We start from the raw sequence: 24,419 nt of genomic DNA on the forward strand, positions 1-24,419 counted from the left end.
TCGATCTGTAACTGGAGCAAAACGTGCTGTCCTTCCCCCTCCTTTACCAACACTGTGAATGAGGCACGCAAGGCCTCTCTTCCCATCTCAAACTCTGTGCCCAGGCCATTCATGTATTTACAAAGCTTGGGGACTAAAATCTCCTTGTATTTTTTCAGATAAGAGATCGTAATACCGTCTGGACCCGTGCTTTTGCCAGCGGCGGTATCTTTCAGAGCATTATAAATTTCCTCTTCTGTAATAGGTCTATCTAAGTTACATCTTTCACTCTCTGCTAAATGCGGTAGTTTAGCTTTATTAAAAAATTATTTAATTTTTTCTTTTTTCCCTCTATCTTTTGCCCCTTTCTGTCCTATATTATACAAAACTTCATAATATTGTTTGAACACCTCTGATATCTCCCTGGTTATATGAACCATCTTCCCGTTCTTATCTTGTATTTTATCGATAAAATGAATCTCTCTTCTTTTTCAGTTGTCTTGCTAGGGAGCTACTTAATTTATTTCCCCAGTAGTATCTCTCCCTAGCTCTCCTATCCAATGTCCTCTTTGATTCCTGTTCCATTGTATCTTTAAGTTCATCTCTCTTAGTGACCAATAAGTCGAAAATTTCCTGCTGTTGACCCCTTTGTTTTTTATGGACCTGTTCTAATCTATGGACCTCTTCTCTTAAATTTTCTATTTTCTCTAATCTTTCTTTTTTTTTTCTTGCACCCATGGAGATGAGGATATCCCTAATATATACTTTATGTGCCTCCCACAGGGTGGCACCTGAAATTTCGCCTGTATCATTGATGGAAAAATATAATTAAATTTCCTTTAATACTGCCTCCGCGATTTTCTCGTCCTGTAAAAGGTTCTCGTTTAGTCGCCAGGTAAATGATTGTCTTTGTATTCCAGGTATCCTCATCTTCATTACCACCGGGGAATGATCTGACAATGTAACTATTCCTATCTTGGTTTCCATCACTAGGTCCAACAACCTGTGATCAACCATTATATAATCCAACCTGGAATGCGTCCTGTGCACGGGGGGAAAAAAAGGTGTAATCTTTTATTTTATCATGTTGCAACCTCCACACAGCCATCATTTGGTGTTGTCTCATCCGAAGTTTGATCATTTTCAATAACTTCATATTTGTCCCCCGAGCCCGGGACGCACTATCCCAAGACGGTTCCATACAAAAATTAAAATCTCCTGCCAAGATTACATCACCTACCTTAAGGTCTGCTAATTTCCCCAGAACTTGTTTCAGGTATCTTTATTCGGGCAGTATACGTTTGCTAGGGTAAGAGTCTTATCTCCTAATTTTGCCTTTAAAAACAGAAATCGGCCCTCGAGGTCGGTCATCCTATCGAACAGTGTGAACTTTGTACGTTTCTCAAACCCTATTGCCACTCCCTTGGCCCTCCTTATAGGTGAGTCCCCATAGAACCAATTTGGGAAATTATCTGAATAAAGTTTAATATTTGTATCTTGGGATAAGTGGGCCTCCTGCAGAAACACCACCTCTGCCCTGTACTGCTGTAATTCCTTTAACAGTTTATACCTCTTAGCTAGAGAGTTTAGACCCTTAACATTATACGACAGGAAATTTACTTCTGTCATCTCAGCTTTTCCAGTGGGTTGCAATACCTCCGCCCTCTTTTCTGCCGGTTATTTCAAAAAAAATTCTTATTTGATTCTGCAGGGAACATCATCACCCTCCCCCCCACCCCCCGGCCGGATCCTGGCCTCTATTCTGCAGCTGGGAAACCCCTCCATTCTGCAGACTTTGCCGACTAGGGTGCAAACTCCGACCGCGGCCTCCCGTGTCTAGGCCCCCCCTCCCACCTTCCCCCATGGAGAAGGGGGGTCCCACCACAGATACAGTATGATGACCCAGGGCCCCACCTGATCCCTCCACCACCCACCACTCCATTTTCCTCCATTCCCCCTCCCCACTCTCCCCTCCGCCCTTACATCCCCTCAGAAAAAAAAAAAAAACAAGAAAAAAAAGAGATAAGCAACCATTGTACTCCCTCCTAATGTCCAACATCCAATATCAGTATCCGTCACTTGATTCTTTTAGGAATCTTTGGGACTGGGATTCCTAATTTAATACAAAAGTCCTCCAATTCATCTAAAAACTTTAATCTAAATGTTCTTCCGTCCCTCTGAACCAATAGGGCAGCTGGAATACCCCAACTATATCTAATGTTCGCCAATCTCATTTGTTCCAATAGTGGTTTTAGGTGTCTTCTCCGGGCCAGGGTTCCTGCTGATAGATCTGAAAAAACTTGAAGAGTTGCTCCCTCATATTGTACGGGGGGCAAACCTCTGAGCCTGCTCCAGATCTTGGCTTGATCTTCAAAGAGGTGACATTTTATGATTACGTCTCTCGGGACCTCTTCCCTCAAATCTAGGGGTTTCCTCACCCTATGTACCCGATCGATCTTTAATTCTTCTCCTTCCCCTCTTCCTAATATAGGGTTAAATATTTTTCCCATCTTTGCCCCTAAATCCTCCCCCTGCTGCTCTGGCAATGCTCTGATCCTCAAGTTTTGACGTTTGTTTTGATTTTCTTGTTCTTTGAGCTTATATAAAATGTCCCTATGGTCCGTTTGCATTCTCCTTACTTGCATTTTCAAATCTAGTATTTCCTGGGCCTGTTTTCCTGTTAATTCCTCGGCCTCTTCCACTCTCTTCAGTAAGTGGCCCATGTCCGTCCTAACGTTTGAGATCTCTACTTTAATAGTATTTTCTAATTAAACGAACATTTCCAACATTTCACCTTTTGTGGGGATTTGAGCGATCTCCCTCCGCTACCTCATTTTACCTTCCGAATCCAGCTCCACCCCTGAGACATCTCCCAAAACCCCTGCTGACCTTGTTGCTTCTCTCTTCTTCTCCTTTACCCCCTGCTGCTTTTTTTCTATTCCGGGGCTTTTTAAACTTGTTTGCTTAAGATACTTCTGGATCGTACTCGAGTTAAGACTCTCTTTTGGTTTATTCGTTTTTTGATTTCTTCCCCTCATGTTCTCCCCTGTTGTCTTTTTTTCCTCCCCAGGATTAAAAAAAAAAAAGTCACCCTGAGGTCCTATCTAGCTCCTTCGGGGACAAAATTTACAACTAGTTTATTCAGTCCTTCATTAATTATGCCACCTGTGTTTCGCAGAACATCCAGCTCGCAATTCACCTAATCCTTTCTCTGCAGTTTGAATCGGGATAATATTTCCTGTCCTTTCTGTTGCTATACCGTTAAGTGGATGCTGAGTGGGTATTTATAATGACCGTCCGAGAAAGGGACTGCTCTTATCTTATACAATTTTCAGGCAGTCATCTCGTATACATCTCATGCATATCAGATATATCAGACCTATGGATGCATGCCACTTTTTAATTCTTTAGTTCATTAGATCATTCCACATTTCATATTACATCCTGTCCCACGATTTTAATAGCAGAGAAACGCTTCCCGGAGCCCCTACTGCTCCAATCCTCTTAGCTTCAAAGAGTCTCTCAATTTAAAGCTTCTCTAAATATTCAGCAGGTAATTTTCAGCATGTTAATTCAAAAGTACCTGGGTGGGGGGGATTCCTATGAGGTCCTCAGTCTGCAGTCTGTGGTCCACTCCTCCGTCCCTCCAGCCTCCAAGGATAGCGTCCTGTGGCTCCAATGGGGTTTAAACAGACTTCCAGTGCTCCGGAGACATCCAGGTCCGGCCGCCGTCTACTGCTCCACACAGACTCATAAGGGGCAGCGCAGGGACGGGGGGGCGGGGGGGTGATCGGCGGTATCCGCACAAGCCGGCTAGAGCCCCAGTGCACTCCTCCACTCCCGCTTATCACACCAGGACCCGTTAGGTGTTTTTCCTAGCTCGCCCGGGCCGGCTACCCAGGGGTGGGATGGGTGGTTTCATCCACGGAGCTCAGCGTCCTTTCCCTACGCTCTGCTCCTGTTGATCTGGCGGGCCGCCTCCATCTGCTCACACGAGTACCGCCATCAGGCCCCTTCCCTCTCTCACAGGCCGCTTATCTCCTGCTTCCGTGAGCTGCTGTCTCTAACTGGGTGGGGGGGGGTGAGCTTCCACTCTCATGACAGTGATCACTGCTTCCGATGATTGGGAGCAGTAGAGCCTTGTCATGTCACTAGGCAGAATGAGGAAATGCCTTGTTTACAAAGGCATCTCCCCGTTCTTCTGCTCTGTGACACGATTGTGGGCCACCAATGGACATCGAGTTCACGGGACCCACAGGCACAGTCACGGGGCACACACACCCACAATGCTGTGATTTAAAGGGGATGTACCTGTACGCCCATTTGCCCAGCCGTGTCATTTGTGCCGATGTAAATCGGCATGCACTGGTTGGCTAGCGGTTAAATAACATGACAAATGTATCAAGCCTCAAAACTGTGTACACAGAGAAACAATTTAAACATTTTTACAGTTCATCAGTTTGGATAAAACAGTAAATGATGTCCCTAGAATGATTGCTCTCAATCCAGCATCTGCGGTGATTACCAGTAACCGTTTTCATATGATTTGCCTTTTGTATGTATATGGGGGCTTGTTAACTTTTTTTACGTTTTATATTTCACTGTATTTTTACAGTTTCAACAGCTCTGAGCCCAGAAGTGCTCCTAGTTGAGCACTTCTGGGTTCATACTACTGAACTCCCAGCTCATCATCTACCTCATCCTCCACCTATCTCCATTCTGACACCTGCCTTTGAGATCCTTGCCACCCAGGAGGGAACGGTGAGCTTAAGACACATGGTGGGAGAAGGGGGAAAAGTCGGCACCTTCACACAGATGTAGATGTGATCAGACTGTTTTACAGCTACCCAAATCACTTTTAAGAAAGCATTCAGAGAAAAGGTAAACAAACTCCTGTCTACTATAGTGGCCCAGTGCTGCCACCAACATGACTATTATGATGATGCCAACAAGGTCTAAACATATCATTGAAACCATTTTGTTATATCTGGTAAGTGCAAAAAAAACCCTGTTGCCCTTGTCTGCAATTTGGGGCTGTCCTGTGTCATCTTCAAACTTGCTAAGAGTCCTCTTAGTTTTTGAGTAGTTTAACAAAAGACACTGGGCAGGGCTGACAACACTCCGTCCATGAAAATGCTGTGTGTTGTCAGCCTACAAAAGAATTTGAGCTGAATGCATTTCTGGAAGAAGAAATCCCAGGCAGAGTCCCCCCCCCCCCCCCATCCCTTACATCAGGGTCCCCTTTGGGCCCCCCTGTTACATCAGGGTCCGCACTGAGTACCTTCTTACGTCAGAATCCCCATCATATTCCTCCTTACATCAGGAGCAGAGACCATAAATAGGCTCCACTGACTTTTATTCTCAGAAGCAACCCAACCATTTGCTTTTGAATGAGTGTTCTGGGACTAATGGAAGATTATTCCAAGGCTGTACCATTTGCCCAGTTTAACTCCAGCTTTGAACTCCAATATCTGGCACAAAAAGTGTGGACTAAGAAGACTCAATCTGCAGGTGGCCCCTTTTGCAGGAGCAGCCAAACCAGGCTTGCCCTGATGTTATGGATTTCCTACCCAGAACTGGAATCGGGGAAAATCCATTCTCCTGATGACCTGGAATGTGCTCAAGAAGGATTGTGTTTAACACTGGTCTTAACCTGGTTTTGTTGACCCTTCACAAACCACCTTGTGAACCTGTTGGGGATATAGCCCTGTTTAAACTCACTCACAAGGTTTCCTTCTTCATTGCTTTCTTATCTGCAAGGCGAGTCCCTGCGTTAGCGGCTTTATTCTATAAAGATCCCTTCCTAGTTATGCATAGGAATAAGGGTATCTTAGCCCTCCTTTTGTTTTGTGGCTGCTTCCTTCTTCCACCTTAACCAGTACTTTTCCCCCTCTCTGTCCTGCTCCAAAAAATTCTAGAGCGATTTCTCTCCATTGTCTGGATTGCGTATGTGCTGTGTGTCTCAGTTACAGCATCTCTTTGACTATCAGATTTGCCCTTTTCGTTACTAAAGGTCCCAGGATAGGACATCCTGCCTCTCGTTTCACTGTTGCTAGGTGGATTAGACAGCTTATCATTCAAACCTGTAGTCTGAAGGATAGTGTTCCACCTTTTTTCTGTAAGGGCATGCTCAACCGTTCAACCGGATGTGTTAGCACTTCATTGGCTTTTCAGCATCCATCATCTCTTGAAAATTTGTAGGGCTGCCACCCGGTCTTCTATTCACACATTAAAGTTTTAACTGGGGATAGTCAGGCCCCAACTGATGCCAGTTCAGGTTGTAAGGTGCTTCAAGCTGCTCTTTGTATATTACTGTCCTTAGAGCTTTGTTTGGCAGTGTACAGTCACCTGAAGGCAGCTGAATAGACCACGATCTAGGTCTAAGACACTCTGTGTCCTGTAATGCACTCCAGGAAAATTATTTTAATGATCAAAAATCCTATATTTTTTCTTTTTTTTCTTTCACTGATGATTTTCCTATGAAATGGCAGCCCTTTGCTAAATAACTAATACATTTTTATCAAATAGATTTGGTAATACTATGGTTATACTATAGTATAAAATGTCCTTGGTTGTTACTTTTAGCAAAACAAATGTTTTGTGTCCCTATTACCCTTTTGCCCTTGGTAAGAAAAGTAATTGCAATCTGTGATTGGCGTTTTCAGTGCATAGACAGTTCACTTAGTAACAATTTAAAATTAGGTTTCCATTAAACCTCCAGTGCTCTGTAGTGTTTGACATCTACTTAATTTAAGTCATGACTCAGTGGTTCAGTAAATAATCAGCAGTTCTGGCTAGAAATATTTGGATAGAGTAAAAAAGAGAGAAGAATAAAACTGTTTTAGAAAATTATTTTAAGATGTTTTGGCTGTATTTTTGCAAATTTTAAATAGGTTACCTTTTTCTTCCCTGAAAAAGTAATTCGAAGAGAAGCACAATTTTCTCATAAAGAAAGAATGAAAGCAATGTTTAGAGAGGATGTAGGTAAAACGGCAGTTTGCACAGTTTTAATTATATAATGTGTTCTGAATATAATTTCATTTAGTATTGTGCAACATTTTCTGTTTCAACATGTTTGTTAACATTTTACAACCTTAATAAAGAAATTGGTCATTCTCAAGATCACAAATTTGTACTGCAACGTAGGTGGAGAATATGGTCAATTTCAACATAACAATAAGGCACAAGTGATCAGTAATATAAGTATAATTTAAACCCATGAATGGTACACCCCAATGTTATATCATGGTACCCCCTCCCCCCAATTCCATAACAACTACTTGATGTCCACAAAGAGGATATCAGTATCACAATCTTGAACAGATGGGGTACAGTTTTGTCCCTGAGGGCCTATTCAAAGGCTGCCACTGCAAGGTACCTGTGGTAGATAGTGTCCGCAGTGGAGCTTGTATACTGAGGCTTCAGACAAAAACATAGGCAGGTCAAGTCGGCAACAGATCCGGCAAAGTGATACAAAATCAAAATCCAAAGGATTTTAAGGCAGGCGGAGGCCATACATAAGCTGGCGGTGTAGTACAAAATCGTCAGGCTGGAGAATGGTCAAGAATTCAGGCAGAGGTTCAATACACGGTAGTCAAAAGCTAACAATACACCCAGGGAGAAAGTACAAACAAACTGGCACTGAGCAACAGGAAGTTGTGCTATTGATGGGCTGCTTGATTGGATTGTACATTGTCCACAGCTGGCAGCAGGTGGGGCTAGTGAGGCAAGGCAATGAATCGAGCTGGGAGAACATTGCAACAACTCCAGAGCTCCTCCATGGCACAACAGATAAGACTGCAGCTGTGGAACCAGAAACATCCCGGTTCGAACACACCCAGGTACATGATAGCCGCCATGCCCTTACAATGTAGGAGTTTGAAAGAACCATATCCAGGGGTTCCAGATGTTCTCAGATCTTGAAGTGTTTTTCAGAATGCTAACCATCTTTTCATTGATCATTATCCATGTCAATTTGCATTTCATCACCTCCAGTTCTACCATCATCCTTTTCTGGGTGGCTGCTACTGTGTTTTTGGCCACCAAGAACATAAAGAACATCAAGGTTCAAGTGTGCCTGTAAACCTCAGTGGGTTACTTAAGAACTGCAACCTTGGAGTTTTTAAAAATATTTATCTTGGTCACCAAGTAAAGCAATGCATGCACTCTTATCCAAAATCGTCAGTCCTTGGCATATGTCCGACACGCATGCTACATGGTTCCCACCTGCCCTCAAAACAAAGCAAAGATGATGCTTGGTACATCCTGGAGAGGCATTCGGGACCAGGTACCATTGAGATACATTGTACGTAGTAGCTGGCCTAAATGAGGGTGACCCTTATGGTCTGAGGCACCACTTCCTCGGCTATCTCTGTTCTCAGGTCTAGCTCACAGGCAAGTATATGAGTAGCTTAGCCTTCATGTTAACAAGCTGTTTATACAATGTTGAGATGCCATTTCTCTGAGCCTTGTCATGGAAACATCTGTTTTTATAAGCTGTTCATGTCGTAATATCAGTGGTTCATTGTAGCGTATGCAGAAAAGGCAAAATCTACTGTAAGCTGTAGAGCTCAGAGGTAAGAATCTCCAACTGTTAGAGAATATAGGAAGATGGGCGTATGCCTTTACAGGAGTATGCGGAGACTGAAACAGGGTTGACCTAAAAGAAAAATATAATATGCTTTGCTGTAGACGCTATGAAAGATTCTTTTCACCAGGCATCACGCCTTGCATTTTGTACTTGTACATATGCAAAGCACCCTTTGGTTAAAGGGTTGGTCAGCTGAGACGCCTTGTAAGAACCTTCTAACTAGTTTCCCCTTTAAGGGAGAATGATTATTTGACAATAGTTTGGATAAATACATTCAATTTCCAGCGCAAATAGTACTGTTTTGCCAGTCAAGAGAAAATATAAGCGTCTTTCATTTAAACTGTTTGGCCTCTGCCATCAGACCAGGCATAAAGGAAGACTTGGGGCTACAAGTCTGCAAAGCAGAATACAAGACCTCCTTATGAAGAGGCATCTCCCCTCCCCAAGGTGGGGGGGGCAGACTTCTGATGTACTCAGAAGTCTGGCAAAGGGAGATTAAGGACAAATGGACTTTCTCCACAGTGTCTCTAGGATACAAGCTAGAGCTTTGAGAGTTTCCACCATCTCTGAGATCAAATGTTCTCAAGGATCCAGGGAAAAGGCAATGCCTGTTGCAAGCATTAGACCGATTATTGGCTCAAGCGGTGATCAGACAGACTTCCAAACAAGAGCAAGGTTTGAGGTTTTACTTAAACCTAATTACGGTGCCAAAGCCAAATGGGGATATCAGACCAAGTCTAGATCTATGTAATCTAAATCGGTTCCTGAAAATCCGCTCCATTTGCATGGAGTCATTCAAGTCAGTCGTTTCCATCCTGCAAGGAGAAAAATTTCTGGCGTCCATCGACATCAGAGATGCATAGCTGCTTGTCCATATATTTCCTCCTCACCAGAGGTTTCTGCGGTTCAAAGTAGAACAGAAGCATTTTCAGTTAATAGCCTTGCCCTTCAGGATTGCTACAGCATCTCAGGTATTCACTAAGGTATTAGCCTCACCTCTAGTCAGGTTAAGGGCACAGGGCATTACGGTCTTGGCTTACTTAGACGATCTATTGTTAATAGACCAGTCAGTGGCTTGCTTGAAGCAAGGTGTAGCCATCACAAGCAGTTACCTGGAAGGTGTGGATTTTATTCTCAACATAAATCCTCCTTAAAGCCACTAAGAAGGCTGAAGTATCTGGGCCTGATCATAGATACAGCCCAGAAAAGGAGTGGTGTTGCCTCCCGCAAGGATCAGCTCCATACAGGAGCTGGTGAGGATGATCAGGTCGAAGAGAAATCCTTCAATTCGCCTTTGCATAAGGTTGTTAGGGAAGATGGTAGCTTCATTCAAAGCAGTTCCCTATGCTCAATTCCATTCGAAACTGAAAGCAGTATTCTGTCTGCTTGGAACAAAGTGATTCAAGCTATGGACTTGCCAATGTGGCTGTCCCCATGAGTGTCCCAAAGCCTCAATTGGTTACTATCTTGGAACCTGCTGAAGGGAAAGTCCTTCAGATCAATTATTTTGAAGGTAGTAACGACAATTGCCAGCCTTTCAGGCTTGGGAGTAGGAGCCTTGCCTATCGACATCCTAGAGATTCCGGCAGTGTATCTGGCTCTAGAAATCTGGACCTCCAGGTTAAAGAATTGTCCTGCCAGGATCCAGTCCGACAATGCCACGGCTGTGGCATATATCATTTACAAGGGGTCACCAAGAGTCTCTCAGCTCAGAGAGAGGTGAACCAGATTCTAACTTGGACAGAAGAATGTCCCATGCCTATCCGCAGTTTTCATTCTGGGAGTAGAGAATTGTCAGGTGGACTATCTAAGTCGCCGGCAGTTATTCCCAGGAGAATGGTCTCTTCACCCCAAGGTGTTTCAGGCTGTTTGCCAAAGATGGGGGACTCAGAACATAGACCTTCTAGCGTCCAGATTCAACACTAAGCTAGTCAACTTTGCATCCAGGACAGGGGACCCACTCGCATATGGAATAGATGTGTTGGCGACCCCGTGAGATCAGTTTTTACTGATCTATGCACTTTTCCCCGATTCAGTTGCTACCTCAAGTTCTTTGCATGATCAAGCTGGAAAGAAAATTGGTAATACTGGTAGCACCAGCATGGCCCCGAAGGTCATGATACGTAGAGATCGTAAGGATGGCAGTGGAGGGTCCAGGGCTCTTCCCACTAAGGCCAGACCTGCTATCTCAGGGGCTGATATTCCATCCTACTTTACGAACGCTAAATTTATCGGCTTGGCTATTGAGACCCACATTCTGAATAAACGTGGGCTTTCTAGGTCAGTTATCTCTACTTTGATTATTGCTAGGAACCCAGCTTCTAGGGCTATATATTATAGAGCCTAGAGGAGGGGTTATATAGGGGAGTCAACTTCCTGTATTGGTTTATACCAGTGTCAACACCTGAAGGTAGGCCTATAACCCACCAAGTAATTACTTGAGACTCTGTGTCCTATGATGTACTCCAAGAAAAGGATTTTACAGGTAAGCTGTTTTAAAAATCCTATTTTTAGGTATGTATATTCTCATTTTGATTGCATTCCATTGACAAATCTAAATATATACATCTAAATATAAATAATAATAATAATAAATATATATTATTTTTTCACATAAATATTTAAACAGTGTAAAGGTTAAATTTATCTTTAAACTTGTAGAATAAATGCCCAAATATATGTTCCTCGCATGTAGATACCTGGCCATTAATTGAATGAGTGTACTTGGCAGACAGATGAATAAATGTACTTGATTGTGTATTGGCTTGTAAATATAGTCTGTAAGTTTTATATTTTTATTTTGAACATGATCAGATAATCAGTTGTTTACTGTTTCAGTAAATTTGCAATGCTTTCATTTTTATTTTTTTAGCTCCACAAAGAAACTTTGAGATTGCTTTCAAAATGTTTGATCTGAATGGAGATGGAGAAGTTGACATGGAAGAATTTGAACAGGTAAGGGAATGTTTTACGTATACATAGCATGCACAATTCAAGTGGTTCTAAATCCTGGACATTTTAACCTTAATACATTCTCTGCATTCATGTAAAAAAAAAAAAAAATAAAAAAAAAAAAAGGCCCCAGTGTTTGTATCTCTCCCTTACCGAGAGAGCAATGAGACAGCAATGGCAGCCAGAGAGCCTGTGAGCTGTGCTGTTTGTGTCAATAGACGCACACAGCACAGCTCGGGATCTTGCCTCCAGGTGTGCCACCATAGGAAGCCGCTTCCTATGGTGACACACCGAGAAGATGAGGAGCCAAGCATGCCAACAGGGGGACCCCATAAGCGGAGGTACAGGGCTGCTCTGTGCAAACCCAGTTAAATATTTGCTCTGCTCAAAGCAGGTAGGTATTTAACGTTTATTATTTGAATTAAAAAACTACCTTTACAAACGCTTTTATTCCTGTGTAAAAAAAAAAAGGTTACTAGGGGAACTTCCTAATTTAAAAAATCTATAGTAAAAAATAGCATGGCCATATCTCTGTAATAAAATAAAATTAAGTGATTTTATTGTGTACAGTGGGGAAAATAATTAGTTAATCCCTTGCAGGTTTTGTAAGTTTGCCCACTTAGAGAAATTAGGTTTCTATAATATTCATCATAGGTGTATTTTAAATGATAGAGAGAGAATGTTTTATCAACCAAACATGCAGAAAAAAAACACATTATACAAATGTTATAAATTGAGTTGCAGTTCAAAGTATTTGATCACCTACCAACCAACAATTATTCTGACTTCCACAGACTGGCTACAGTATGTGTGCATGTGGTACACAGATTACTCCTGTCAATTTAAGACGGTGCTCCTAATAACTTGTTATGTTTATAAAAGACAGTCGTGCACAGACTTTCTTCCATTCAATGCCACCATTATGGACAAGAGCTGTCAAAGGATGTCAGGGTCAAGATTGTAGACCTGCACAAGGCTAGAATGGGCTACAAGACCATGAGCTAGAAGCTTGGTGAGAAGGTGACAGCTGTTGGGGTGATTATTCGTAGATGTAATAAATACAAAATAACCATCAATTGCCCTTGGTCTTGAGCTCCATGCAAGATTTTTCCTCGTGGCATAAGCATAATCATGAGAAAAGTGAGGGATAAGCCTAGAACTATCCAGGAGGAGCTTGTGAATGAGCTCAAGGCAGTTGGGACCACAGTTGCCAAACAAACAATTCATAACACAGTACGCTACCATAGATTGGAATCCTGCAACGGCCGCAAGGTCCCCCTCCTCAAGAAGGCACATGTACAAGCCCATCTGAAGTTTGTCAATGAACATCTAAATGATTCATAGAAGGATTGGGAGAAAGTGCTGTGGTCAGATGAGGCCAAAATTTAACTCTTTGGCATTAACTCGGCTAGCCGTGTTTGGAGGAAGAAAAATGCTGACTATGAACCCAAGAACACCATCCCTACAGTCAATAACGGAGGTGGAAACATTATGCTTTGGGGTTGTTAACCTGCTAAAGGCACAGGCTGACTTTGCTGCATTGAGGGGCCAATGGACGAGGGCCATGTATTGTAAAATCTTGGATGAGAACCTTCTTCCCTCAGCCAGAACACTGAAGATGGGTCTTCCAGCATGACAGTGACCCAAAATATACTGCCAAGGCAACAGAGTGGCTCAAGAAGAAGCACATTAAGGTCATAGACCTTAATCCTATAGAAAATGTATGGAGGGAGCTGAAACTTCGAATTGGTAAGCGACGGCCAAGAAACCTTAAAGATTTATGCCGCGTACACATAATCGGAAATGGTCGGAAAAAGGTCTGCTGGTTTTTTCGACGGAATACCTCTCAAACTGTCTTGCATACACACAGTCATACCAAATTCTGACTGCTAAGAAGTACAACACGTACGACGGGACTAGGAAAAGGAAGTTCAATATCTAGTAGCCAATAGCTTCCATCTCGTAGTTGAATCTAAACACGCGTGAATTTTTGCGCGTTGGACTTTCCGATAGAAAGTTTTTCCATCGGGAAAATTGAGAACATGCGCTCAAATTTTTGCTGGCGGGAATTCGGCCAGCTAAATTCCGATGGTGCATACAGACGGTCGCATTTTCCAATGAAAAGCTCTGTCTTTTGCTGGCCGAAATTCCAATCGTGTGTACGCAGCATTAGAGAAGATCTGTGAAGAAGAGTGGACCAAAGTCTGTTTTGAGATGTGTGCAAATCTAGTAACCAACAACAAGAAATGTCACCTCCGTACTTGCCAAGAGTTTCTCCACCAAGTACTAAGTCATGTTTTACTTGGGGATCAAATACTTTTTTTACTCGCTGAAGTGTAACTCAATTCATAACATTTGTATCATGTGTTTTCTCTGGATTTCATGTTGATATTCTGTCTCTATCTTTTAAAATACATCTATGATAAAAATTCTAGACCCTTGATTTTTTTTATAAGTGGGCAAACTAAATCTGCAGGGGATCAAATACTTTTCCCCACTGTATATGTAATACTGATTTCCCCTTAAACAATCTGATCATCTTCATCTTTTTCCCCTGAGACAAACCTGGGTTGCATGTGCCCTAAAAATCCAATGGAATGGGTTGCATAGGAAATTAATAAAAAAAAAGTCGTACATATCCTAATGTAAAGATGTTTTTATTAGGTTGTTTTTAGCTAAGAATGGAACTTTTTTTTTAAGAATATTAACATAGAAGATTTTTGAGATTTAATTAGCATATTTGGCAGCATTACTGTCCAATGCACAGCTGATTTCCTGCCCAGCAAATCCCTTAAGCTGGGTATACACTATCGGTGTGGGGGGGGGGGGGCTTTGTAGTCCCCCTGTCAGAACACAAAAGCATAGCAGGGGAGATTGCCACACTAACCTCACTTAGTACATAACCTCTCACGTATTTTTTTTGATCAGCCTGCCGGGTTGAATAAAAAAATAACAAAAAAAAATAATAAAAAATGTGTATACCTAGCCTTTGAACTAATTACTGACTATTATTATGTTGCCTGGATGTATGGACTTTAAGAAAAAATGCTGTTAAGATCATTGGAAACTGAATGTAGGATATGATTTATAGCAGTTTGAAGTATGCAGAGTGCTCGCAGTGGAGCGGTGTGGAGCATGTATTACACTGCACAGTGTACAGAATAGGGCATGCATTACCCTGTCATTTACATCAAATTGTATGGAGAATACACTCAACTATGCACCCCAATACTATTAGCACAGCACATCACAGCCCCAATCTGCAAATGAGCAGCCCATTTTCTTCGGGTTTGTTCAGACATTAACCACCTCAGCTCTGGAAAGTTTTAACCCCTAGACCAGGACATTTTTTTTCTATTTAGTACTGCAGTACTTTAAAGAGGAAGTAAACCCTAATGGATTTACTTCCTCTTTCATTCCCTGCAAAGGTAAAGCATAATTGACTACTATGCATCGCATAGTAGTCCATTATGTGTCACTTAACTGACACAGTAGCCAGCAAAGTCACCGCTGTCCCCTGTAGTCCGGCGCATCCATCTTCTCGGTGGGTCTCGCCGCCCCGCCACTGTCATTCGGCGAAGCCGCGATAACGTCACTCCCGCGCATGCGCACGGGAGCTGCCACTCGCGGCATATCGCCGTTGACCACGGCGCTGAGCGCGCCTGCGCACCGCTGTCTACAGCGCATGCGCCGTCGACAGCGGTGCCTGTCTTTTGGCAAATATCTCCTAAACCGTGTAGGTTTAGGAGATATTTCTTGGACCTAAAGATAAGCCTTAATCTAGGCTTACCTGTAGGTCAAAGTTGGTTGTAAGGGTTTACAACCACTTTAACTGGTAATTGTGCTGTTGTACAACGCTGTACCCAAATTTAATTTTATATAATCTTTTCACACTAATAGAGCTTTCTTTTAGTGGTATTTAATCACCACTGGGTTTTTTATTTTTTATTACATAAATGAAAAAAGACTGAACATTTAGAATATTTTTTACTTTCTGCTATAAAACATAGCCAATAAAAAATGCAAATTACTTACTACATTTTGGCCAAAAAAAATCCCAATAAGCATATATTGGTTTTCATGAAAGTTAGAACATCTACAAAATGATGGTATACTGTGTATATTAGAATTTTTATTCATTTTATTTTTTTCTACTATTAATGGTCAGCGACTTATAGTGGGACTGTGATATATCACCAGTGACACTAATACAGTGATTAATTCTAATACTATACACTGTCACTGTACCAATGACACTGGCTGGGAAGAGGTTAACATTTAGGTGTAATCAAGGAGTTAACTGTGTGCCTAACAATGTTTACTGCGTGTACTGGGTGCTGATTTTACTAAGCAATGTGCTAAAAAAATGGCATATCTCTGCTGTCTGTAGAGAGCCCTGTGTTTACCAACACAGGGTTCTCTGTTATTCACTTAGCCGATTAGCGGGTCTTGGCCATAAATAATTGGCTGGGGCCTGCTGATCAGTTTGTGCTGCGGTGAATGACAGCTCGGGTTTCCGGTTGCGCGCGCGAACTCGATAGAAACCCCCCGATGTACAGGTATGTTAAGGTGCCTTTAAGAGTATGTACTTCGGCGGTCGGCAAGTGGTTAAGCTTCACTGCTGTCTCTGTTTACATTAGGTTCTGTCGTGAAAAGGGTGGGGTCTTGATTTGGTCTTATTATAACTTTGAGATTATGTCCTCTTGGGAGATCATCTTAAGGCATACTGATTATTGCATTTCATTTTTCTTTTATATTTCTATTTTTTCATTGTATTTTTGTTATTACACGAGATTTATATAGCACCAACAGCTTATGTAGCATGTTACAATATCAGAGCAGACTGTACAGTTGCAATACAATTTAATACAGGAGGAATCAGAGGGACCTGCATGATGAGTAATAGCTGTATGTTAAAGAGGAAGTAAACCCTGATGGGTTTACTTCCTCTTTTTTTCCCTGCAAAGGTAAAGCATAATGGACTACTATGCATCGCATAGTAGCTCATTATGTGTCACTTACCTGACACAGGAGCCAGCGAAGTCGCCGCTGATCCCTGTAGTCCGCCGCATCCATCTTGCTGGTGGCGTCTCGCAGCTCCGACCAATGACAGCGGCGAAGCCGCGATGACGTCACTCCCGCGCATGCGCACGGGAGTCGCGTCTCGCAGCTCCGCCTCTGCCATTCAGCGAAGCCGCGATGACGTCACTCCCGCGCATGCGCACGGGAGTCGACAAATTAGGCAAATCCATTCTTGGATTTGCCGCATTTAGTGCGCCTGCGCGCCGCTGTCTACGGCGCATGCGCCGTAGACAGCGGTGCCCATTTTCGGGCAAATATCTCCTAAACCATATAGGTTTAGGAGATATTGCTTGGACCTACAGGTAAGCCTTAATCTAGGCTTACCTGTAGGTCAAAGTGGTTTGAAGGGGTTTACTTCCTCTTTAAAGTGATTGTAAAGGCTCATTTAAAAAAAAATAAAAAATAAAACACAAACATTATAATTACAGTGCCTAGCAAAAGTATTCACCCCCTTGGCATTTTTCGTGTTTTGTTGCCACACAACCTGGAATAAACATGGATTATTTGAAGATTTGCATCATTTAATTTACAGAACTTTGAAGAACTTTTAAGATGTGTTTTTTGTTTTTATTGTGAAGCAAACAAATAGGACAAAATAACAGAAAAAGTCAATGTGCATAACTATTCACCCCCCTAAAGTCAATACTTTGTAGACCCACTTTTTGCGGCTATCACAGCTCCAAGTTGCTTTGGATAAGTCTCTTTGAGCTTGCCACACCTTCTCACTGGTAGTTTTGCCCATTCCCCCATGCAAAACTCCTCCAGCTCATTCAAGTTGGATGGTTTGTGCTTGTGAACAACAATCTTTAAGTCTGATCACAGATTTTCTATTGGATTGAGGTCTGGGCTTTGACTAGAGCAGTGTAGCAAACCTTGGCACCCCAGATGTTTTTGAACTACATTTCCCATGATGCTCAACTACACTGCAGAGTGCATTAGCATCATGGGAAATATAGTTTCAAAACATCTGGGGTGCCAAGGTTTGCCATCACTGGATTAGGCCATTCCAACACATTTACATGTTTTAGCCTTAAACCACTCAAGTGTTGCTTTAGCAGTGTATTTGGGGTCATTGTCCCGCTGGAAGGTGAACCTCCGTCCTAGCCTTAAATCACACACAGTGTGGTACAAGTTTTGCTCAAGATTATCCCTGTATTGAGCACCATTTCTTTGATGGCCAAAATTCAGTTTTAGTCTCCTCAGACCAGAGCACCTTCCTCCATACCTTTTGGGACACATGCCTTTTTACTAACTCAAAACGTGCCATTTTGTTTTTTTGCTGAAAGTAAGGGCTTTCTTCTGGCTACTCTGCCATAAAGCCCAACTCTATAGAGCGTACAGCTTATTGTCGTCCTATGTACAGATACTCCAGTCTCTGCTGTGGCACTCTGCAGCTCCTCCGGGGTTATCTTAGGTCTCTGTGCTGCCTCTCTGATTAATGCCCTCCTTGCCCAGTCCGTGAGTTTTGGTGTGTGGCCATCCCTTGGCAGGTTTTCTGTTGTGCCATGTTATTTCCATTTGGTTATGATGGATGTGATGGTGCTCCTAGGGATCATTAAAGATTTGAATATTTTTTTATAACCTAACCCCGACTTGTACTTCTCAACAACATTGTCCCTTACTTGTTTGGAGAGTTCATTGGTCTTCATGGCAGTGTTTGGTTAGTGGTGCCTCTTGCTTAGGTGTTGCAGCCTCTGGGGCCTTTCAAAAAGGTGTGTGTATATGTAATGATAGATCATGTGACACTTATATTGCACACAGGTGGACATCATTTCACTAATTATGTGACTTCTGAAGATAATTGGTTGCACCAGAGCTTTTTATGAGCTTCATAACAAAGGAGGTGAATACATACGCACATGCCAATTATTTTTTAATTTCTGAAAAATTGTTTTATGTATATATTTTTCTAATTTTACTTCCCCAAATTGAACTATTGTTTTTTGATCCATCACATATAATTCAGATTAAAAAAACCTTGAAATAAAGGCTGTAATGTAACAAAATAGGTAAAAAGACAAGGGGTTGAATATTTTTGCAAAGCACTGTAACTCCTCTATGGAGTTGGTTTTGTACAGAGCAGCTTGGCTCCTCCTCTTCAACGATCCCTCTTCACTGCTCCTAGTCCCTCCCTCCTTTGAGTGCCCCTCAGCCAGCAGCTTGCTACAGGGAGCACCCAAGCCAAGTTAGTGCTCTATGTATACAGTCAGAAAGATAGCCCTGACCTGCCCCCCCCTCCCCTGATTGGCTAACTGGCCAATGGCGCCGCTGCTCTGTCTCCACCAATAAGGAGAAAAGTCCTGGATGGCTGAGGGGATTGTGGACATCACTGCAGAGAGAAGGTGCTCAGGTAGGTAATTGGGCGTTGCTGGGGGGCTGCTACACACAGAAGGTTTTCTATCTTAATGCATAAAATGCATTAAGATAAACCTGTCTTCACAACTCCTTTAAATTTGCCTCAGCTTGTTATATCTACTAGAAATCCAGCACTTTCATGAGAGAGAAATTTTTATTTTAAATTAAAGTAAAACAGAATTTCGAACATTATCTTTTATCTTTTTTTCCCTGTATCCAATCCTTAGAGCATTTCAGCTGCCATATAAAACAGAAAATGACCTTTTGTTTTAAGCAGATATTATGACCCAACACATAAAGGTTTTTAATGATTCGTTTTTTTTCCGGCAACATATAGTTTGAGGGAGTTGTTCAAGAAGTTCAAGTTGCTTATATACTTGAAAATGTCAATTCCTTATCGTCTGCTGAGGGACACAGGAATTCTTAGTCATGTCATGTTATGCGGCTGCCTAGAGTTTGAAAGGACACTGACAACAGAAAAGCTGTTGGCCAGCACAGTATACACCCACCCACAACTGTCATTGCTTAGTTTTTGCTAGTGTCCCAAAAAGTGAATGTGTCGTCTTCAGCTCTGCTGTTCTGATATTTTGTAATATTTTTCTACAACCAGCTGCTGGCAGACTTCTGCTGGATTAGGTAATCCCTGGAAGTGTTTCCATCAAGCTCAGGTTTTTCCAGTTTATTCTGGTGTTCTCTCTGTGAAAGCCGTCCATTTGTGGACATTTCTTGAGTCCTCTACAGCTACTTGTACATACAGGCCAGATATGGAAATTATGAAAAGTTTTCAATTCACTCAAACAGCACAGGTTTCCAATTTATGTTCCACGCTGATACACTCAATGCAACAATGCTGTAATTGCCAATGATTACTGGTCTGTGTTAGAATTCACACAGGGCTCCTCTCTTGAGATCAGGCCAGTATATCTGGGGATTCTATATGAAGTTATCGGCCCAGAGCTGAGGCCATTTTTCTGTCCCTGGCTCTGCAACTCAGTTATTAGGAGTTCCTAGCTGGTTTATACTAGGTTGAAGTTTTGTTGTATTTAAGCATATGTTATCTTTTACAGTACCTACCTGTAAGGTATTCTCAGCAGTTGCATGTGTAGTTAATTTGTCTTGTTAATTTCTCCTTAATTCTGTGTTTGCATATTTACGTTGCAAGTTGGCCTCTAGTGGAGCCCACTTTTTTTTTTTTCTTGGAGTCACTCAAGGCAAATGTTTTTACTTTCCAGCCCATTCCTAAGCTAGAGCTGTTTGATGACACAGCTCTAATACAGGAGCACACATGCGGAAGTGCAAGTGAGGGCAAGTGTACGCTATTTGGTAAGGTAATTTTGAAGTGCTTTTGTTAATTTCCATGGCGTTTTAACTGCCAGTTAATCCACCAATGCCTGCAGTGACTCATTTGGCACATGTTCCAGCAGCTTCTCTGGGATAAGAACAGAGGCCCCATGATTATAAAGATCATAGAGTTATAGACCACAGTCAGTTTGTAATTGTGGTATCTGCATTTCTCTTTCATTCATCGACTGACACAGCGCCTCCTTAATCTTGACCATTGGGTTATATCGCCTAGGCAGACCAAAAAACACCTGGCTACACCCATGGGCTGTCCTCCGTCAGTATATAACCCCCTCCCTGCTGTAGGTATTCAGTTTATTTCTGTCTAGTCAGGAGTAAGGACTTATCTCCTTGCTGGGATCTTTTGGTCCTAGCAAATTTTACTTTTCTCCTGGAAGATCTGCGATCAACTACCAGGCTGGTCGACGGGCTGTATAATCTAGATTCAGTGGTCTCCCCAGTCCAGCTAGCGAATGTGTGCAGACCGCAGCTACATGCTAGGTCAGCCACAACAAAGCCTCAGCAAACAGAGGCTGGCCCGTGAGTTAAACGCATCGCAGGGTCGCATACGAATGGGCTCTGGAGTTGCAGTGGTCCCTTGGCCAACCACCCCCCCTTCGGTAGCGAGTTCTGTCTGGCGGGTCACCCGCACCATGGATCGGTAAGTACAGTCGCCCCTTTGTGTGGTTTGGGGTGGAATCGGGTACCCTCCAGGGATGGTTGGACCTGCCTGCAGTATCCCTCCTCCCGTCCTAAAGTCCCTTGGTTAATCTGGGCTTCCCCCTCCCCCCCACGAATTGGTGGGAGTCCCAGAGTAAGCAGCAGAGACCTCTGGGGGTCTCCCTCGCCATTCCCTGTTGGGAATTCCTTCCCTGACGGTATGGGGTGTTCCAGTGCAGAGGGTGCTGCGGAGACCCCTAGGTGAATGCCCTGCTCTGTGTTCAGTGTGAGGTAGTGTGCAGTTTGGGGGTCTCAGTGCAGAGAGCACAGCGGTGCATAGTACACAGCGGTTTCCCCTTAAATGTTCACCCTGCCTGGTGGAGTACCGTACCTTTTTGGAAGGAGGTCCCCTTGCAGATGGTGCAGCAATGTTTAAGGCACAGAGAGGATCCTGGCAGCAGGCTTCAGCATGTAAAACGGCTGGTGGCCATGTTTGGGTGGTCTGATGACATCACGGCTGCCATTTTTCTCTTGGTCTGGCTGGTCTCCGGCCAGTGGCCATGTTTGTGTAGCCGATGATGTCACAGCGGCCATTTTTCGTTAGGCTAGTGCAGGGTCGGGAACCTATGGCTCACGAGCCAGATGTGGCTCTTTTTATGGCTACATCTGGCTCTCACAATTCAATCCACGGATCGCGTGGTGTGCCGATCCGCAGATTGAGCCCATAGGAAGGGCCGCGGCTTCGGCCTAGCCCCAGAGCTGTGGCCATCTTGGTACTCCCGGCTGCGGCCTAGGTGAGCGGCGTGCTGACGTCATCACCGCCCGCCTCATCTGCTCCTGGATCTGCCTGCTAGTGGTAAGCAAGCAGAGTCAGAAATATTACAGTGGGGGAGATTACATAGATATTACAGTGGGGGGAGACGTGGATATTAGTGGGGGGTGGGGGCAGACGACGTGGATATTACAGTGGGGGGTGGGGGCAGACGACGTGGATATTACAGTGGGGGGTGGAGGGAGACGACGTGGATATTACAGTGAGACGACGTGGATATTACAGTGAGACGACGTGGATATTACAGTGGGGGGGGAGACGACGTGGATATTACAGTGGGGGGGAGACGACGTGGACATTTCAGTGGGGGGGAGACGACGTGGACATTTCAGTGGGGGGGGAGGACGACGTGGACATTTCAGTGGGGGGGAGGACGACGTGGACATTTCAGTGGGGGGAGACGACGTGGACATTTCAGTGGGGGGAGACGACGTGGACATTTCAGTGGGGGGGAGACGACGTGGACATTTCAGTGGGGGGGAGACGACGTGGACATTTCAGTGGGGGGGAGACGACGTGGACATTTCAGTGGGGGGGAGACGACGTGGACATTTCAGTGGGGGGGAGACGACGTGGACATTTCAGTGGGGGGGAGACGACGTGGACATTCCAGTTATAATTAGTCAAAATTAGTTGATTAATCGATTATAAAAATAAGAACATTAAGATAACTTACGATCACGTTTAACGGATGGAAGTCTCAACGTCTGCATGAAGCTTAACCTCACCAAGTATCAACCAGACTTCAAAACCATGCAGCACCAGAAGTTGCATTAACGGTAAGAAGTACTTTATTCATCATTGGTTAGCAACAGCTTAACAACGTTATTAAAAAGAATTCAGAGGTCATGTCATGTTTGCCAACTTTGCCGTATTTCTTTGTTCTGTGATTTAGCTCTTAATAAAGAACACCTGATTGTTTAATTCAGAAACTTATTGCGCTTTAAAAGTGTTTAGTCTTACATAAAATGCACACATTTACTTGTATTTAGTTTTAAACATATTGTATGGCTCTCACAAAGTTACATTTTAAAATATGTGACGTTCATGGCTCTCTCAGCCAAAAAGGTTCCCTACCCCTGGTCTAGTGAGATGCTAGAGGTGGCGGTAATCTCATGGAGATGCCAGAGCTCCTCCTCTTCCTCCCCTTTGCGTCTCTTCCTGTCCCACGATAAATGAAATGGACGCCAATATTGGGTCCGAATTGCGGCTCTCCTCCGTTTCGTAGGGTGAGTCTTTGGGAGTCTTTGATCCCCCTCATGGAGGTGGAAGGTCTCTCGGAACCCCAGCTTCCCATGGTTGTACTGACGGCGGTTTTCGAGTCATTGGTATCCCGGGTGCAAGTTGCGTGTGGGCAGAGACCCAGGAGGAAGCGTCCCCCGCCTTTCTCTGCTCAGTCTGTCTCATCTGATTCTGAGCCTGAGGACACCGGGTACATGGCCCATCCAGGGGGGTTTAATATTTCGCCCCTGACCCGTCCAATAGTGAGGATGAGTCCTCTGTGGTCTCAGCAGTGAGTGAAAAAGTGCTGGTGGACGCACTTGTTATTGCGATATGGGAGTCTCTAAAGATGGAGGATGTGACTGTGTCCTTTGGTATCCACAAGTCACCTCGCACATCAAGGGTGTTTCCTTATCTGCCTTATTTTGATTGGTTGTTCCCATTCCTTATAGGTAAACCTAAGTGACCCTTTTGTGGTCCCCAAACGTTTCTCAGTATGCTACCCTTTGAAGAATCACTTTTAAAAAACTGGACTGACCCTCCTGTTTCCAGGTTCAATAAAGCAACCATGATCCCAGTAGAGGAATCCCTGTCCTTTAAGGACCCGGCTGACAGGAAAACGGAGGCTGTGGCATGAAGCATGTTTACTTGGTATCATTTTGGACCCATTTTGGGATCAAAGGGAGCCCTGGTGTTGCACACCCTAACTGAATGTGCCAAGCTTTTGCGCCAGGGTCTGGGTAGTGAGCAGGTTCCCGCTGCTTATGTTGATTTAGCAGACCAGTTGGTCCATGGGCTACAGTATATTTGTGATGCAGCCTTGGATAAAGCTCATGTGCTGTCCAAGCTTTCCGTTTTAGCGGTGGTGATTAGACGTGTGCTGTGGCTTTAGAATTGGTCAGCAGACCAATCCTCTAAAAAAAGCTCTTATTGATCTGTCCTTTCAAGGCGACCACCTGTTTGGAGCTACCCTGGGAAAGAGTACGTTCCTGCCTCAATATAGTAAAGGGAAGGAGCCTCATCGCAGGCGGGGTCCATCCTTCTCAGCCCATAAGAAATTCTTCCAGGCTCCTGGGATTGCAGATAAAGGAAACAGATCTCTCAAATCTTCCCTGGGAAGTTCTTGGTCTGGTAAGCCTAGAGCAGGCTTCTCCGGATCCACTGACAAGACTCCTTCAGCATGAAGGTCTGCTCTCACCCATTGCTGGGGTGGGGGGGACATCTTCACTGGTTTCCTGATTCGTGGACCTCTGTGAGCATTAAGGGGGTCCACAAATTAAACCATTTGCGGGTACAAAAAAGGGGGACAGAATTTGCCCACTTCCAAGGGCCCTGTGTCTCCTTGTGTGGGTATAATTCCTGTAAAGGTTTGGGTGACGTCCGAACTACCCAAGGTCCCCTCTAGCC

The 24,419-nt window shown here is 43.7% G+C and overlaps 1 protein-coding gene across 2 annotated transcripts in view; it reads left to right on the top strand.

The window, feature by feature from the left end:
• Positions 1-24,419, top strand: part of MICU1 (mitochondrial calcium uptake 1) — a 423,436-nt gene that overhangs the window by 229,449 nt on the left and 169,568 nt on the right. For both annotated transcript variants that reach the window (XM_077454409.1, XM_077454408.1), the window contains exon 7: positions 11,442-11,524. In XM_077454409.1, coding sequence (XP_077310535.1) covers positions 11,442-11,524 — 83 coding nt within the window. The remainder of the gene's footprint in view (positions 1-11,441; positions 11,525-24,419) is intronic.

This window comes from Lithobates pipiens, unplaced genomic scaffold, assembly GCF_037356315.1.
Source record: "Lithobates pipiens isolate NorthernLeopardFrog02 unplaced genomic scaffold, aLitPip1_a1.2 Scaffold_25, whole genome shotgun sequence".
Classification (NCBI taxonomy): Eukaryota; Metazoa; Chordata; class Amphibia; order Anura; family Ranidae; genus Lithobates; species Lithobates pipiens.